The sequence below is a fragment of the Aspergillus caelatus genome, assembly GCF_009193585.1.
Source record: "Aspergillus caelatus strain CBS 763.97 unplaced genomic scaffold BDV27scaffold_161, whole genome shotgun sequence".
Lineage (NCBI taxonomy): Eukaryota > Fungi > Ascomycota > Eurotiomycetes > Eurotiales > Aspergillaceae > Aspergillus > Aspergillus caelatus.
Genome location: NW_022475424.1, coordinates 52030 through 69421, shown reverse-complemented (window position 1 = coordinate 69421; position 17392 = coordinate 52030). Strand labels below are relative to the sequence as shown.

Genomic DNA, 17392 nt, shown 5'->3' with positions numbered 1-17392 from the left:
CAAAAAATCTTACGGGCCTAGTATAATGCAGGATTAAATCGTATACACTCCAATATGCTAAGCCACGCTGGATTGGCCAGATCGTTTATGAATCTTGCTAGCGATTCCGCCCCCACTTCCTGCCTAGTCGAGGGCCAGGCTTATAAATCCTTATAAATACCTTGCCATAATCATCACCATGAACCTCATATGCCATTCATACTCACTCACAACATACCAACCCTACTCCAAACCAACTGAACTACCTCCCTAACCCAACAACCAGACCAAAATATAACCAAACCAAACTCATAAAAATGGTTTTCAAAGCCCTCCTATACATAACCCGCAAACCCGGCACCACCCCCACCGAATTCCAAACCCACTACGAAACAGTGCACATGCCACTGATCAAAAGACTAGCAGGCGCAGACTTCCCTCTCTCGCACAGGCGTCTCTATCTTGCACGCCCCGCACCGGGCGAAGACAACAGTTTCCCGGCAACGGTGCTGATTGGCTCCCAGGACGATTTCGGCTTCGATGCCATTGTGGAGTTGACATTTACGGATGAGGCAGCGTTTAAGGTGTTCTTTGCGAGGAGACAGGAGCCTGGGACTAAGGAATTGGTGGATGCTGATGAGGAGAAGTTTTTGGATCAGACGAAGTTCAAGGCGGTTGTTTTGGGGGCGGTTCAGGAGACGACTAGTTAGTTACTGATGCATCGAATCTGTTTCTATATGTGAAGATATTTGAGGGTTATCAAAATGGCTATATTAGTATGAGGGATATAAGTGACATAAGGGCACAGGTGCGGAATCAGCCTTGTCCGTTGGAAAGCCGATAACCAAAGCTAGTGATGGCACTTTAGTTAGTCGTACTAGTGCGAGAGCACCATCTTAGCGCCGTTGGTGTTTTAGGGTCCAGTTACTAATTAATATACATATAGCGCCGTTGGTTTGTTTACCCAAATGGCCCCCACCTTCATTTTCTGATTTCTCTCCCTGAAAATTTCCAACGATTCAGTCGTGTCATGAGATATCTTCATGCTGGTTACAGTTGGGTGCTAGCACCAAGCTCATCTCCACACAAACGGAAACATTTGTCTCCAGAGAAGTTAAACTCCCAAGATCTGCGAGTAGTTATAGAGTTGCAAGGGACCACGCACAGATGATTCGTAGGGATACGCAAGGAGTGTTACGAGATTTGTGGTTGCAGGTTGCTGCGGAAGAATAGAAGATAACGTCACAAATCCTCTGTGGAGAAAGAAAGTTAGTAGCTCAGCTGGTACACTATATACTAATGCTATACGGATACGTATGGAATACGAAAAATGTCTGTACAGTAGTGGGTTTGAAAGAGGGATCACCGCATTAAGGGATGTTAGGTGACAGTCAAGCAGACAAGGGTCATAAATCATTGAATATGTCCGGTATGTTTGAGCCAAACCAAAGCTTCCCTAGCTGTGGCTAGTATGAATGGTCCGGTAATTCCGAACGCCATTCGGTGACCTGGCTTCCAGGCAATTCTTTCGGTGGTTGCGGGGCAGGGGGCTGGGTCCATGGTTGTTGCATCTGCGCAAATGTTGGTTCCATAGGCGGAATTGCCCTCCTTCGCGACCGAGACTGGCGATATTTAAGATAAGTGAGCACCGCAAGCAGCGCAATAGCTGGAACCCCAATGCCAACACCAACACCAAGTCCTACTTTAGCAGATGGATCGAGGCCGGACTTAGAGGACGAGGATGCTTGGGAGGTCTCGGTCGGAGCAGATGATGTGGTGCTTGTTGTTGATGAGCTTGTTGACATCGGTTCGGATGTAGAAGTTGCTGTAAATGAAGTCGAAGTACTCGAGGCACGTGGTTTGTCGGTTATATTGAAGTAATTCGATGTGAGTCTGAATCCGGGGCTTGTGGGATTGGCGTTTATCCAGAAAAAGAAGATTGGTGAGTCTTCAATGCTAGCGCCGTATGTCTGTACCTTCCAGGTAAAATTTGTGACCCCAATGTCCTCAATCTGGGCTTCATAGTTCCGTCTTCAAGTCAGTGTGATTCACTTCCCCTGGGAGGATAACCATGAACAGGACATAGACACGTACTATAGATATTACCCACGCTAACTGCTGTTTGCTTGCCAAGAGACTGATGCCAGAGAGATATGTTGAACGTCGTCCAGGTAGTCATCCAGGAGACCACCTGCTCCTCCCCAAGGACCCAGACGGGATTTTCAGCCGAATTGGCGGCCGGCGGATTGATGAATCTGTTATTGCTTGTCCCATCTCCCTGTGCGATAACTATCTCTGCTCCGCATAGGAAAATTATCAGGCATATGCGCAACAGCGCGCTGGGGAGCCTGCGACCGTTCATGGTAAATCACAGGGGCGGAGAGAGTGAGAAGGAAGAATAGTTCTGGTGCAGACCCGGTGAGAGAGGGATTTGGATCCCTAGGCGCTTAGAGCCTTGTCGGCTCGCAGGAGTAATCTCCGCACCCGTGCGGTGTTTTTGGGAATAACCGCCCAAAACTAGCAGCTGCAGGGTGACTGCATTAGTGGTGTTGGAGAATGGCTTAGTAGAGACTCGAAGGTCAACCTAGGGCTCGCATGATTGGTGATCATTGGCTACTAAAGGGATGGCCAAGCCTCCGGCCTACGGGCTAATCCGCGCAAGCGCTCACCGTCGAGAATGTTTTGTCAACCTGACCCTATCAGAAGAAGTTTCAAAAGACCCCTACATTTTAGTTGATGCACAAAAGATTAGCGACGTGTCGGATGCACTATGTATAGCCTTCTTGATCACAACGCCTTGGGAAGTCCGCTGCATTCCGCCAATCATGACACGCGTGCTGAACGTGATTGAGATAACCATGCTTTTTCTACGCAAAGATAAGGTAAGAGTGTTATGGAAAAGAGTCCCAGGAGGCGTGTTCTCTTCTTTCAGCATACGCTAAGTATTGTGTATTCATTATACTATACGTTGGTCCCCTCGGGTTCTTATCCCCAACCAACCTTCGTCGCTATAGGGATGCAGTGCTATTGATCTCCAGACTCCTTCCTATAATCTCTAGAGATAGAGCGATGCACCTCAGCCATCCATGCTAGCTAGCAATACCGACTTAGCCCCACATCGTGCTGAGTACCCCCACTCGCAAGTATTAAAGAAAGGGCCACAGAAGCTTTTCGGCCCCAAAATGAGTGACCGCTGATCGCATATCCAAGAGCACATATTCCTTCTTCGGCTTAGTTCATCAAGCGAGTATTGTTAGCAGAGCCCATGGGTGGGTCTCGGTAGTAGAGTGGGATCATCCGACAACCAGATGAATTGAGCTATATATGTACATATCAAAATGAAGCTATGGCCTTTGCACATGCTGAGTTATGTGTTGATACTCCAATCCATGGCACCAGTCTCTATCCCGAACGTGAGCTCAAGATTAGATGGGTGACAAAATGCGCTGTGTCCTTTTGTGCCAGGAATTACAAACTCGCTGTCATCCGTGGCATTCCATCAATCCCTGTGTCAGAGCCAGACTGGGGAGAGTTGTTTAATGAAACGAGGCACACGAATTATTAGTAACAGTCAAATGCTTTTGCACTTCCCTCTATGCTGGAAGCCGAGCCGTGTTCCGCTGAGCGCAAACGCATCGATTCAAGCGCTATATTCCTCAGAGGTTATTAGTGACCCTGAATATGCAATCTGCTATTAACGCCACGAGTTACATTATATATACACCCATCGCATCACTGGCTTCTATGCACACAGAGACTGGGAATGGGTGCGGGGATCCATGGATTCAAATTGGACATTGCGCAGCGCATGGGACCCGGCCGCACTTGATAAATGGGAAGTTTCTACTGCCATGAGGGTAATAGATCTTGGTCTTGAGGAGGTGACTAAGAATATCGCTGCATCGTTAACTAGAGATATTCTCGAGAACAGCACTCACGCTGTTCACGGCAAGGTCTTTGTCACACACACAAGAGCATTGAACTATACTGGTTCTGGGCCCTGTTCCCAATCTTGCTGCTTACTTCTGGTGTTGTATTCTTTATTGTCACAGTATAGGCTACTCAAGTTGGAAAGACTGGGCTGTGGAAAGCATTTATTTTACCAGTGCTATACCATGGGATCGGACAGACCACATCGAATGCTTATAGTGACCTTACAACTATTAGTCACATGGGTGCTGTGTCCCAGTTGACCGAAGTCCAACTGCAGTCATCTGATTTGAGGGGAGGCATGGCATTACTGTGATTCAATTCGATCTAACGAGCAGGCTGTAAAGCTGTCATTCCATGAATGCCTAGTGTCTGACTGTCTGTTTGCAGGGCTGATAGCAGCGCGCTGGGCATCATGACGTGCGACCATCTTATTCTTCTGAATGCTATTCCGTGTACCATCCATATATTACCGCCCATAGTCTCGCCGTTGGGTGTTCAATTTACATAAGATCCATGCCAGCCCTGTTCACATGGTAGGGCGTGAAGGCATAGTAGCCCCAAGCTTGGCATGGGTTGGGAGGAGAATATACCGCGATCTGCACAATCTGCCGTGATAAAAGTTTCGAGATTCCATGATTCACCCAAGCGGCTGGTTATACCGGTCGGGCCATGACCACCATTTCCATGGTAATACCAGGTCCAAAGGCCGCGACAATCACTTTGTCTCGTCCAGATTCGGCTGTACCTTGTTCCTTTGCAAGCTCGTTAATAACGCTGATTACAGTGCTCGAGCTGGTGTTTCCCTTCAATCGGTAAACCTCATAGGTCTTTCGCAAATGGTGTTCCGTAATACCCAGGGCACTCTGCGCAAGGACGACGATACTGTAACCTCCTGGATGTAACGCCCAGTCATATGAAGAGGGATCAAAATTGGACTTGTCTGAACATAATGAGGGGGTAGATGATATGAGGTCGTGAAAGCCGGAAGGAAGCGCCGCGGAAGTCTGTCCAGGGACTTCCTTTGTGATCACTGGATGGTATCCTGCCTCTATCTTAGCTAACTTGCACTTTTTTGGTAGAACGACAGCATTAGTTGCGTACCGTGAGGGCGTATGTTGAACTGGATACTGGAAGAAGAATCCTCGAGAAGAGTTGTACGACAATTCAAAATATTCCAGAGAGGAGCTCGTTCAGAGGCTTCGGCGCAAATCCCATTGCTTAGCACCATAGCACCAGCGCCATCACCGAAGAGGGTCATTGCAACGTTTGCTTCTTGGGTTTTTACAATGTCCTCGAGCATTGAACGGAAAAATATCGTACAAATCTCGCATGCAACGACAAGTGCTCTTCCTGGCTTCCCTTGAAAGGTCGCTCCAAGAAGAAGTTCATTTGCCGTCCGCAGAGCGGCGGCACCACCTGCGCAGCCAACCCCATGGAGGAGAGTGCGTTGTACATGTTTCTGGAGACCTAGTCTTTCACAAATCATGTAGTCCAGTCCTGGGTTTGCTGTATTTGTACATGTAACCACGATGATATGGGTGACATCGTCCAAAGAGCCATTCCAGTCCGCAAGCGCTTTCCTTGCTGCCTCTTCTGCGATTGGGACACCATATTTTCTAAACAGCACATCACAGTCAGCAATATCTGGTAGCTTCGGGTCACTCCAGAAGGGGTCATCAAGCGGCACAGCGGTACGGCGGAGCTGTATTCTTGACTTTCCATTGATTCGCAATGTCTTGCGTGTGCTGGTTATTCAATATCAGTTCCCCAATCCCAACCAGTAGAACAACAAATTGCTCTTACCCTGGGTCGTTAGGATCATAGAATGCAGAAATTAGCTTTTCGAGTTCGTCAGATCGGAGCTCATGAGGAGGATAATGGGCGCCCGTTCCAACAACAGAGATAACACGCTTTGATACAAGGTCATCCTTATGGTTGCTGATCTCCGGCGGAGGAGTACCATGAAATATAGGCGCCATGATGTCCTGGTCTAGAAAGAGACCCCGGTATAAACAGTTGTAGAAACAAAGATTCTTCGAAATGAGATACGAACTAGGTTTCCTGGTGATATTTAAAGTCGCTGTAAGAGCTTTCTCGCGTCTTCTGAGTTAACTTTGCTTATCAAGTCGATCTAATTACTACATATGCAGCTGATCAGCGAGGAAACGGCAGTCCGGATCCGGACTGGGCCAACCATTAGGCGTCCAACAGGCATAAGAAAGAAGAAGAGTATATATACTTATACTGTAGAAGAGGACCCTGTTACCATTATCGAATATGCGATATTCCGTATTTGGTATTGGCTAGTAATATAGGCCTAAAATTAAACGGTTAAAACCGATGGGGAATGAAGGTTTGATTCTTCCATCTCGTGGAATACGTGGCTGAAATACTGTGCGAAGGTTTATATGACTAGTGGCTGGGCAGTCGGCTATCTGGTTAACTCATCACGTATATATGATCTAGGCCGCTTTAGTATCTAGCCTTGTTCTACGGATGATAAGGTATAAACTCTTATTTGCCTATAAGGACCAAAGCAGCCGCTACCAGCTACATCAACATGTATATCGTAGCACTGACACGACAGGACCTATCAACGACACGACGGAGGCGTATCACTGACATAATGGAAAGAGTATATAAGGATACTCGTTCATGTACTTTGTTGACTAATCTGTCCCCTTGGTTAGGTGTAGCTTCTCCCCATATAGCTGGTTTGCATCTAGCGCGCATAACTTTAATCACACTCAGAACAAGCACTAGACACCATATCAATCCTCGAAACACCACAGCAGATTACCCAAATAATCCGTGGGTTGTCAGTGTACGCTTTCTTCAGCTTTAACTCATTATCCCATCAGGCATGTCTTCTATAATCCGAACTACAGCTACTGCGTCCTGGTTCTAAGAATTTGCCTTAGGAGCCAATCTATGGTACTTGGCTAAATTGCTCTTCGCCTAATTCTGGAATGCGACACCACCAACTTCAACTTCAATCGCTTAGCCAAGAGCACGGGAAAGGCTAAACAGCCCCACCGCAATAGCCAAGGTTTCCTCGTTAGCAGAGGCCTGAAGTGCATAGCCGAGTGACGGGAAAAGGTATCTCAAGTCTAATCCCCGGACGACATACAGGACTATCCATGCAGTTATTGTAGTGCGGACTTTGACAGGGCAGAGAATGGCTATAGCAAAAGTAGTCAGAATATATCTAAGCCAAATGACTTATCGCTATTTTCCGGTTGTTGTAACCAAGAATCCAACCAATAACGCATATAGAGATATAATCATGGTCTCGGAGGAGAAGGCAGAGCCAGAAATAACAGGGCTATTTTCCTTCACTGATTCATAATGTAGCGGAAGATAGTGAAGAAGACACCATAGCACAACCCCTTGTAATATGCTCCTAAGAAAGGAGACTTTTGCAGTACGGGTCTGGGAGACAGCCGATGGGATGATGGAACGCGATATAATCCAATACTCAGAAGCTGCAAATCCAAGTAATCGTATAGCGCCAATCATGAGACGAACCCAGGTGCGCCATAATCCCCAGTCATACATGACACCATCCCGGGTCACAGGAATGAGAAATGATGAGAAACCTCTATTAAAAGATAGTCGTGCGAACATAATGGGTCCATTTCAGTTTGTGCTAGTTGCAGCAGGGAGCTTGAGGAAGAGAAATAAACACATAGTGCTAACGCTAATGAAGAGGAAATTAATGTATTATATCTAACGCTTGCGCACAGTTCTGGAAAACCCAGCGCTACTTTTGCTTTTACATGTTCTATGTTTTAGGTTTCTTAGCATCACATGGTTGCAGGGGAAGCCCTGAGTGGGAGAGAGAGCGATCTCTGATCCTCAAGAGTGGATTAAACTAGGTTGATAGTAAATGGATCCTCTCTCTTCCAGATAAAACAGAAAGTAAAATAAACGTAGAAAGTCTGTGAAATATCTAAGTTTCTGCTGCCTGGTGCATATCGGATCAGTCTCGTCGGGGTGCATTCAATATGAGCCAGGAAGTAGGTAGACATTAAATTAGATCTCGATCAGCACCGGGTGAGGGAAAGAGTGTTTACATTCTGTTATTATTTCAAGCATGGAATGGAAATCTCATTCCTATTCGACTCAAGCTAGTGAGTTGGATCGAAGTTAGCATTCTTCTCTGAACTATAAGATGTGGGTCCGTGGCATACCACAAGCGAAATATACAATCTCGAGGAAATAATTTCCATCTATACAGGTCCTTGACTCTCTAGCGAAACACAAATTTCTAACTGTAGCGGATTCCGCATGCGGATAAGCTGGAGGTACGACAACTATACCTGGAAGCATTTCATCACTAAGTACTATGGTGGTGCCTTAGTCCTTCCAGAGTTATGAAGCTGTGTTACATTATCGGAAGTAGCTGCTGTAATGATTCTTGCTTTATAAAAACAAAAGTTGGACAGTTCTTTCAACAAGAAGCATCATTGGTCTAGTGGTAGAATTCATCGTTGCCATCGATGAGGCCCGTGTTCGATTCACGGATGATGCACACCTTTTTTTTTTGCTTTTTCTTTTGTTACCCTATCTCGATCTCGCTTAGAATTGCACCCGAAAAATCTTCATTTATTTGTTTTTCTAACCCATTATCGGCCTTCATTATATTAAAGTCAAAATTATCACTGATTTTGCAGTGTCTGACTAACAGGCGCATGGTATACCTTCCGGGCATACAGAACATACTGCAAGATAGCAAAGATCGTGACTGCGCCCACCATCAAGACCGACCAATTCATAGTTCTGGGTGCCACATCTTTGGTTGTTGGGAAAAAGGTAAAGATGATTTGGAAAGCAAGGTAGAAGAGGGATACAACATTGATAGCTGGCCCATACGGGCCTAAAGAGAAGCGAGGACTAGTAGGCGATGTTCTTGACTGCCAGCGTGCTATAAGGAAACAGGCAATGGCGATCATATAGGTCGTCAACATAGATGCGATCGCCAACGAGGCAATCGCATTGAAAGCTGCCGTGGAGCCAACATTGATCAGCGTCAATAGAATGGTCACCAATGTTGAAGACAGCATAGACCAGACCGGGGTCTTAGATTTGGGATGGACATAGGCGAGGGTGCTCGAGAAAGGAAGTCCTTTGTCTCTGGCAAATGCGAAGATCTGACGTGAGGTGGTCGCCAGGATACCCAAAGCACTGCAGACCTCCATAACCAAGATAATGCACGCGAGGCCCACCGCCATATTGGTCGACCCGGTCGCATTGTGAAAAGCTGTGATGAATGGAAACCCGCTGGGCGCTTTTAACACCGAGTCTATGTCACCCATGGTGTAGAGGAGAGTAATGAGCATCACGAATCCAAGCGTGCCATTGACTACGGCAGTCGAGATCATACACCATGGAACAATCCTGGAAGCATCCTGGACCTCCTCCGCTAGCAAACGAACATGGTTAGTTGTGCATGATGCTATAACAAGACTGGGGATGAATGAATGCCTACCCATATGCGTCGCTGCATCTGGCCCCGTGAAAGAGAAAATCGGGGTCAGTTGGCCGACCAAACAAGCCAATCCAATATTCGGCCACCCTCCTGTGTTACTAAAAGTCTGAAAAACCTCAGTGCTGCTTGCTCTGTCGGCTTTAACCCACAAGGGGATCAACACCACGAAGAACCCAAAAATATGAATGAACAGTAAGAGACGCTCCAGACTGGCCAGCCAATGAGTACCCCACCCATTGAGGACGGTTGCTATAACCGCAATTGCAATCGCTAAAAGCGTCCCATGCCATCTCTCAAACGTATATCCATGGTGTGTGGTCGGGACAGAGCATATGGTGACCAACAAACCCTGAATCAAGGTCCCGACGAGAAAACATACACTGGCGAACGCTGCCTGCCAGCCCAGAACTGCGAGCCATCCTGATTACGTTACGCAAGGGTTAGTATAAATGGCTATCGTTTTTTTACGGTGATGGTAGCGCCATACCTGTGATATAACTTAAAAATCTTTGGCAGGAAGGAGGAGCGTACTCGCTAACCCAGTGATATTGACCTCCCGCCGTGGGAGCTCTCGATGCGATCTCTGCCAAGGATGCGACAGATGCGAAAAAACCGATAAAAGTTCCAATGTAAACATAAACCATCCCAGCTCGTCCGCCATTGATTAGACCGTAATTACTGGTGAGCAGAATGGACTCCCAGGTTGCCATTAACGTACAGTTGAACCCGAGGATAGAAACAAACCGGAAGTTTCTCTGAGGCATATAATCAGTCCAACCATCCGGTCTAGCACTGTATATATATATATGTTACAAAGGAAGGATGAGAGCCTCGTTTATAATACTAACCTTTAACTGTTGCGTCTTGCCCAGCCGTTGCATGTCCAGATTATCTTGTGCGGTGTTTGCCATAGAGAGCTTTTCTTTAGAGGCCGGCGGTTGAGCATCGCCGACCCTGACTTGTGACGCACATTTAGCTGAAGTGTCCATCGCTAGACAGCTTAAATAGCATTGTTTCAGAACATAAAATATCCAGGTGGATGGTGAGGCCCCGAAGCTGATAGCATTAACGTCGCGGGAAAGGGGGCATTACAACGTGGGTGAGACGCAAGGGGGGGAGTGGTTCTGACTCGGCAAAAGTAAACACAGCCTCAGCCTCGTCAATGTGGAGAACTTTGGAATATGCCTGGGATAACAACTGGAGTTACCCTGCAGTAATTATTGTGAAAATTCTGACAGATTGCGCGTCAATACTGCGAGGCCGCGTTTCTCGAACCCCCAGTCTGATATAACATAAACAAAGGCATATACGTGGTGATAGACAAGCTGTATATAGATATATATATGTAGGATGGAACAACACGAGTTTGAACCTTCCAGATAATTAGGGAATTTCCTTCCGAGTTTTACACGCACTGACCACATCGTATCTGACGCTTAACTCGCGACAAAAAGCTTAATCACCATAACCTCGGCTTAGAGAGTGAAAGCGTCAATCAATCTGAACCGACAATACTCCACCCCATGAATCTATGAGTTCAGCCCGTTGCCTTTAATTTTGAGAAATAAATACACCAAGTAGTCTGGTGGATGAGAGTTAAGTTGTTGGAGTCGTGTACGTAAGGTAGTTGCTATCTATGTACCAATTTTAGCAAGCTCTTCCTTAAGCGATAAACCTCATCAGTATGTTGTTTCTTTAATCGTGGTTCCGTGAATCTGGACCTTCTAGTAGGGCACCTAGATCACAATAGAATCAGTATAGTGTGCATGAAATCATTATATCATCCCATACCTGTTCCTACCATACTAGCCATTTCTAAAGTAGTCAATGGATTCTAATTAGCTGTGTTATCTATGCCCTGAAAAGGACATTCAACATTAGGGTAGTGAGTCCAAGGCACGGCTAAAGTGCCAACTGGTATTTTAGTCGAGTAAAATTGAAATTCGATAATAAGTGCAATTCGCTATCACGAATTGAAGTCGCAAGAGGTACCGGGATTATACTATTCCTGTAGTGAAGCTTTCCACACTCTCAGTTATATCAGACAGGATATTGCAAGCGAAGCTGCCTTTAACTACTTGGCCCAGGTGTCACTTCTTTGATAGCAGTTGATATGAACTGTCTGTCGAGTACTTTTGGCTACCCCCAGTAGCGGCCTATAATGATAAAGTGAATGCATGTCAATGTGATAAAGTTGAAACATAGGTGAATTAAGTGGATGAAAGGGCGGGTGTACGGTCTAGACTCCAATAGACAAGGCCCTAGGAATACTATTTTGGATATCCAGGGAATGTATCTCAAAGCCTTTTGATTAAATTGTCAGGGGGCCATGCTTGATAGGATAGTTTTAGATAATTGAATGTAAGTATTCACCCGCGCTTCCCATGGGAATCACATAACAAGGTCGTCTGTCAGCGAAACGACATATAAAACTGCTGTACGCTCCCATGAAGGCCTGCACTTATTCAGATGCTACTCAATAATCACAAAGCAATTTTGATCTTGAACACAAACCATCACTCATTCTGTTTCAAACCAAAATGATGTCCCTCACAAACTTCATTCTCTTCATCCTGGCTTTGCTCTCCGTTGTATCCTCTCAATCCCTCAAGGAGCATGGTTCAACAACTGGCCTTGGAAATGTGGTCATAGTCAACAACATGGGCACCACTCTCTACTTGTGGTCAGTGGATGACAAAGAAGGTCCAATGCACGCAGTTGTTCCAGGCGCCTCCTACCAAGAGACATTTCGTCTGCGTCCCAATCGCGGCGGCATTTCCATCAAAGTCAGCACATCACAGGATATTAACGGTGATATAATCCAATTTGAGTACACCCAGGCCGGGGAGAAAATATTCTGGGACGTATCCTGTGTAAATACCAAGGCTGGGTCGCCGTTCTACGACAAGGGCCTCATTCTTTTGCCAGCAGATATAAATGGCTGTCCCCACGCTTTTGCCTGCTTTCGGGGCGATTCCAATTGCAAATATGTTTACCACAAGTCAAGCGACGACTATGCAACCCATGGCTGCCCTATCAGTACATCTTTCAACTTGAAGCTTGGTATTTAAGTTTGATTGCAGCCCATGGACTTACGTTTTCCCTTAAGTTCTCTCATTGGAAGGGACTGAGTACAAGTGGGATACTGAGTGATCGAAGTACGGGTTTGTAGAGACTTATGGATACTCACAGTACTTGTGGGACTCGAGTGATGCTCTGGTAATAGTGGATGTTCGTTGATCTACGTCTGTTGGGCAGTACAGTTTATTCCTTGTCCTCGATTACAGTTCGAGTTAGTTTCCCAATGAAACGCAATATTGCCAGATAAATATCTTTGCCTTTGTCGAGCCAACTTAAAATCTTGTAATCGATATATATTCCTCTTGTTCTTGCCGGACTTTTAGTAGCATTTCATATAAAGCATATTGTTCTTCCCCCAACGTCACATATGTAACCAAAGCAAAACACCGTTCAGTGATAATGGCCAGTCAAGAGCAACGTAAGGATTCGTAGGTGGTGAACATCAAAGGATGAGCCTTGGCAGATACTGTTACTAGGTGTGCCCAATGCTTCAGTCACGTTTCAATCCTATGCTTCACTCATTGTTCTGGTAGTAATCTGCGGGGCTAGATGGTTAACCTCTTTCCTCTCTTCGACAACCTCAGAGATATGCTCATCCTCAGAGCCCTTCTTGAACCGACCAAGCTTCAGCTTCCTTGCGATCGGCGTCAAGATGAAAATGTAGCCGTGTTCCTCATTGTACCTCATACAGACGTATGAGGTAATGATCACCACCCAGTAAAGGTTGTAAGATAACACTGATCCATAAGTAGCGGAATTGGTCCACCCAAAGAGAGCGTTGAAGATACCCCAACCACCACCGCCGCCAAGCTCTGGGTTACAACAGTTCACGTGCCAGACACTCTGGCGGATATCGTAAGATCCAGGGCCTGAGCCAGTCTCTGACGCATCTCCGCCGATGACATGGTTCCAGGTATTATTCTTCAGGTACCAGACCGCGCGGGAGAACAGGCCTGCGGCAACCAAGTAGAGGAAGCAAGTAGATATAATCAGGAAGTACTGTAAGGAGGTTGAGCTTCCACCCCTGCATCAATATTTGTTAGCCACCGTCAAACAGTACTGCGGAGCTTCGTTCTTGGAGTAAAACGATGCAATATACAACACGTACCGATACATCACATAACCTACTGCAACACCAGCCAGCAGGCCACAGAAAACGGCCAAGGGGAAGGAAGACGCTGGCAAACCCAGTCCCACCCCACCGACATAAACAATAGCCTCCAGCCCCTCTCGAAGGACGGTAACAAATGGTAAAATGAACATGGCATATTTCTCGGACCAGTCCTTCAGACGACCCATCATGGTTGTGGACTTTCCCCTTTTTTCCAAGGCACGGGAGAGCTTGACGCGCCATTTCTCGCGCATTTTGTTCACACGCAGAAGTCCTGCCCCCATGATGGAAATGATGATAGATGCTATGAATCCAAAAATGCCTTCCCAGATATCCTCTGTGTTCGTAAAGGTATCTTTTTCCAACCCGTAGAAAGCGCCGATCATGCCTGCACCGATACAGAGACATAAGAATAAACCTAGGCCTACTCCACACCATACCTGTTATTGCTAGAACTTAGCAGCTTATTGTCTAACGGTGTTCATGGTAGAGGTAGATGCAAAAGAAATAGGGGAGGACAATTACCTGTATGCGCAATCGCTTCAGAGCTGCCCTATCCCCTTCAGCACCCAAGGTTTGAGTAAGAAAGGCAAGAAGCACCGATACAATGATACTACTTTCGAGACATTCTCGGAAGCAAATGAAAAAGACTATATATCGTCAGCGACTGTCGTCTTATACAAAAGTAGAACTCAAGGAATTAGGATGAGAAGTACCAGTGACTGCAAAGACTTGATTCGCCATGTTGACTCCCAGTTTGAAGACCTATCTGGTTCCTGAGTTGAACTTGGAGATGCAGACTCTAGTTTATATAATAACAACTTGGCCTAATACGAACTCCGGACACTTCTCGCAAGCTTCGTTCGACCGAGCCTAACCCGGCAAACAATCATCCGGTAGCATAGCATTGTGACAGTCAAGTCGAATCTCCACTGGTGCAAGTCAAGGATCACAAGGTTTAACACGTAATGCGAACTCATTCTCTTTTGTTTTCGGTGGATCGTGGCGGCGAAATCCGCCAGCCCGCTAAGTGTGATACAACTTTTCGGAACGTTCAAGTGAGGATGGAACCATGAGCAGGTCAACAGTTGCTGCCAAGGGTCTAAATCTCGGATCAGATAACCGTTTGTAGGACAGTGTGCATCGACTACATCTCCAGTGGCTCCACCCTGTAATATCATGTAATACCGTTAATATGTAATGGAATTACACTAAGCGTTCGCATTCACGTAGAAACGGTATACTATATCAGATATGGGCTTATGGACTCCTTCTGCTGTTGCCCCTGATTTATTTAAGAGTCTGTCCACGCAGAATCCAATTTTTTGTCTGTACTATTGCCTTGATTTCTTCATCAATAGCGAACCGGTTGGGATTCGTGTTACGTTGACAGAAGGATGAATCTCCTTTCTCTTCTGTTACTTTCGGCCATCAGCGCCATCGCCTGCGCAGAGACACACGTCCTTGACTGGAATATAACATGGGTAACGGCAAATCCTGATGGATTGCAACCTCGTCCAGTGATTGGGATCAATAACGAATGGCCACTGCCTCTTTTAAACTTTACCAAGGGAGACAGGGTTATTGCCAACGTGAGAAATCAGCTTGGCAACGAATCTACCAGTGTTCATTTTCATGGCTTCTTCCAAAATGGTACAAATGAAATGGATGGCCCGCCTGGCGTCACTCAATGCAATATTCCTCCAAATGAGACAATGGTGTACAACTTCACAGTCAGTCCCGCTCAGTTCTGATGTAATTGGTTCACGCTGACTGGGATACAAGATTGATCAATCCGGTACATATTGGTATCATTCTCATACGAAGGGGCAGTACCCCGACGGCTGGCGCCAAGCTTTGGTGATTCATGATGAGGAGGATCCATACATCGGCAAATATCATGAGGAGCGAGTCATTACTTTATCTGATTGGTACCATGACGAGATGCCTGGTCTTCTGAAAGAATTCATCAATGTTGCCAATCCAACTGGTGCAGAGCCGGTTCCTAAGTCTGCTTTGATGAATGACACACAGAACCTGACCGTCCCAGTTGAGCCTGGCAAGACCTATCTATTCAGATTAGTCAATATTGGCGCTTTTGCAAGCCAGTATTTCTGGATCGAGGATCATGATATGCAGATTGTCGAGGTAGATGGGGTTTGGACAGAGCCCACGACTGCCTCTATGATATACTTAGGTTCTGCTCAGCGGTGTAGTGTTCTTGTCACGATGAAGAACGAGACCGATGCTAACTATGCCATGGTCGGCAGCATGGATACAGTAAGCAAGACCATATGCAAAGGTATACCACACAGGAAGGATGTGTATAAACTAATACGGGCTAGGATCTATTTGATACTCTTCCCTCGGACCTGAATTACAATTCTACTGGGTGGCTAGTGTATGATTCTTCTGTCGAGAAACCAGTAGCCAAATCGGTGTCTGAGTTCGATTTCTATGATGACTTTGATCTCGTCCCTTACGATGGACTAGAGCGGTATGGCGATGCAGATATTACCGTGACTCTGGATCTCACCATGGACAACCTCGGTGATGGAGCAAACTAGTAAGCTACTCCTATCCTTCTCTTGGCGGTTTTTAAGTATCTGAAAAGCAACACACTAAGCTACCCACCAGTGCCTTTTTCAATGGTATCTCATATGTGGCGCCCAAAGTTCCAATTTTGTATTCTGCGCTCACGACAGGATCTGCTGCCACAGATGCCGCTATATACGGCACAGACACTAACGCCTTCGTTTTGAACAAGGGTGATATCATTGATATTGTCCTCAACAATGATGATACTGGCAAACACCCATTCCACCTGCATGGTCATAGCTTCCAGGTCATCTGGAGAAGTGGAGATTACGAAGGCCATTTTAACACAGACAATATCACTTTCGCATCCGTACCCGTGCGGCGCGATACTCTAATTGCCAAGCCGATGGGTAACTTTGTCGTCCGATTTAAGGCTGATAATCCTGGTACGAGCAAGCTATGCCTAGAAATTAAGGAGCATTTCTTTACTAATACATGGTTCTAAGGCATTTGGCTCTTCCATTGTCACATCGAGTGGCATATGGATGCAGGATTAGCCGCTATAATGGTCGAGGCTCCATTATATCTTCAGGAGAACCTGACTATCCCACAGAATCATTACGATGTCTGTAGTGCAAGCGGCACTCCAACCGAAGGTAACGCAGCGGGAAATACTGAAGATTTCTATGACCTTACAGGAGAGAACAAGGCAGTTGCCCCGCTTCCTGCTGGCTTCACGGCACGCGGAATTGTAGCTTTGGTTTTCAGCTGTGTAGCTGCTTTTGTGGGCTTGGCATCCATCGTGTGGTAAGTTTTCATAGCTATTTCTGAAGCCAGGAACAATCACTAACAAGATACAGGTACGGGGTAGCTCCTATCAAGAACAGCCGTATGTTAGTTTGATCATGCTACGGGAGAAGGCGAGGTAGTATCGCTAGTTGGAATAAGAATACATTAAGCTAGTTCTGTTCATAATAAAATTAGATTCACATTCTATTATACCTACCTTATATTGTATTGGCTGATTATTAGAATTAAATTGAAAGTTTCTCCTACACTATGTAACCACGCAATGGTCTCGCGATGCCAGTTGGTCGGAAGTTAACGTGAAATTAACTGCTTGTCTTCACCCTGGCAGAGAGGGAGAGGGATTACAAGCCAATAGCCGAGATCTGACAACCATGGAAAATATGGCTGACACTATTCCCGCCTGAATATCAGATTGATAGCTGCCTTCCGTTCCACTCGGAATAGTGGGT

General features: G+C 46.1%; 8 protein-coding genes and 1 non-coding gene across 9 annotated transcripts; 5 read left to right on the top strand and 4 right to left on the bottom strand.

The window, feature by feature from the left end:
* Positions 1-225: 225 nt before the first annotated feature.
* Positions 226-1067, top strand: BDV27DRAFT_25136 (EthD domain-containing protein). Its single transcript, XM_032076128.1, has one exon. It carries the CDS (start codon positions 297-299, stop codon positions 687-689), a length of 393 nt encoding a protein of 130 aa, XP_031924897.1. The 5' UTR covers positions 226-296; the 3' UTR covers positions 690-1067.
* A 378-nt stretch (positions 1068-1445) lies between these two features.
* On the bottom strand, positions 1446-2341 carry BDV27DRAFT_160374 (uncharacterized protein; the record flags this gene model as incomplete). Its single annotated transcript, XM_032073020.1, has 2 exons — positions 1446-1996; positions 2074-2341. The coding sequence occupies 2 exons, from the start codon at positions 2339-2341 to the stop codon at positions 1446-1448; spliced, it is 819 nt and encodes a 272-aa protein (XP_031924896.1).
* Positions 2342-3041: 700 nt separating this feature from the next.
* Positions 3042-3704, top strand: BDV27DRAFT_132457 (uncharacterized protein). The gene has a single exon (XM_032067888.1). The coding sequence runs from the start codon at positions 3326-3328 to the stop codon at positions 3542-3544; it is 219 nt and encodes a 72-aa protein (XP_031924895.1). The 5' UTR covers positions 3042-3325; the 3' UTR covers positions 3545-3704.
* Positions 3705-4565: 861 nt separating this feature from the next.
* BDV27DRAFT_160373 (thiolase-like protein) lies at positions 4566-5891 on the bottom strand (the record flags this gene model as incomplete). Its single annotated transcript, XM_032073019.1, has 3 exons — positions 4566-4954; positions 5014-5657; positions 5716-5891. The coding sequence occupies 3 exons, from the start codon at positions 5889-5891 to the stop codon at positions 4566-4568; spliced, it is 1209 nt and encodes a 402-aa protein (XP_031924894.1).
* A 2484-nt stretch (positions 5892-8375) lies between these two features.
* Positions 8376-8446, top strand: BDV27DRAFT_t165. The gene has a single exon. It is a non-coding gene; the product is annotated as a tRNA-Gly (tRNA).
* Positions 8447-8573: 127 nt separating this feature from the next.
* BDV27DRAFT_147537 (amino acid/polyamine transporter I) lies at positions 8574-10392 on the bottom strand (the record flags this gene model as incomplete). Its single annotated transcript, XM_032070760.1, has 4 exons — positions 8574-9337; positions 9404-9823; positions 9891-10158; positions 10252-10392. The coding sequence occupies 4 exons, from the start codon at positions 10390-10392 to the stop codon at positions 8574-8576; spliced, it is 1593 nt and encodes a 530-aa protein (XP_031924893.1).
* Positions 10393-11943: 1551 nt separating this feature from the next.
* BDV27DRAFT_147536 (uncharacterized protein) lies at positions 11944-12474 on the top strand (the record flags this gene model as incomplete). The annotated part of the gene is made up of 1 exon (XM_032070759.1): positions 11944-12474. One exon carries the CDS (start codon positions 11944-11946, stop codon positions 12472-12474), a length of 531 nt encoding a protein of 176 aa, XP_031924892.1.
* Positions 12475-12991: 517 nt separating this feature from the next.
* On the bottom strand, positions 12992-14339 carry BDV27DRAFT_147535 (FTR1 family protein; the record flags this gene model as incomplete). The annotated part of the gene is made up of 4 exons (XM_032070758.1): positions 12992-13508; positions 13593-14035; positions 14121-14245; positions 14312-14339. 4 exons carry the CDS (start codon positions 14337-14339, stop codon positions 12992-12994), a joined length of 1113 nt encoding a protein of 370 aa, XP_031924891.1.
* Positions 14340-14992: 653 nt separating this feature from the next.
* On the top strand, positions 14993-17036 carry BDV27DRAFT_160369 (Cupredoxin; the record flags this gene model as incomplete). Its single annotated transcript, XM_032073018.1, has 6 exons — positions 14993-15328; positions 15381-15875; positions 15941-16161; positions 16233-16579; positions 16640-16940; positions 16994-17036. The coding sequence occupies 6 exons, from the start codon at positions 14993-14995 to the stop codon at positions 17034-17036; spliced, it is 1743 nt and encodes a 580-aa protein (XP_031924890.1).
* Positions 17037-17392: the final 356 nt, after the last annotated feature.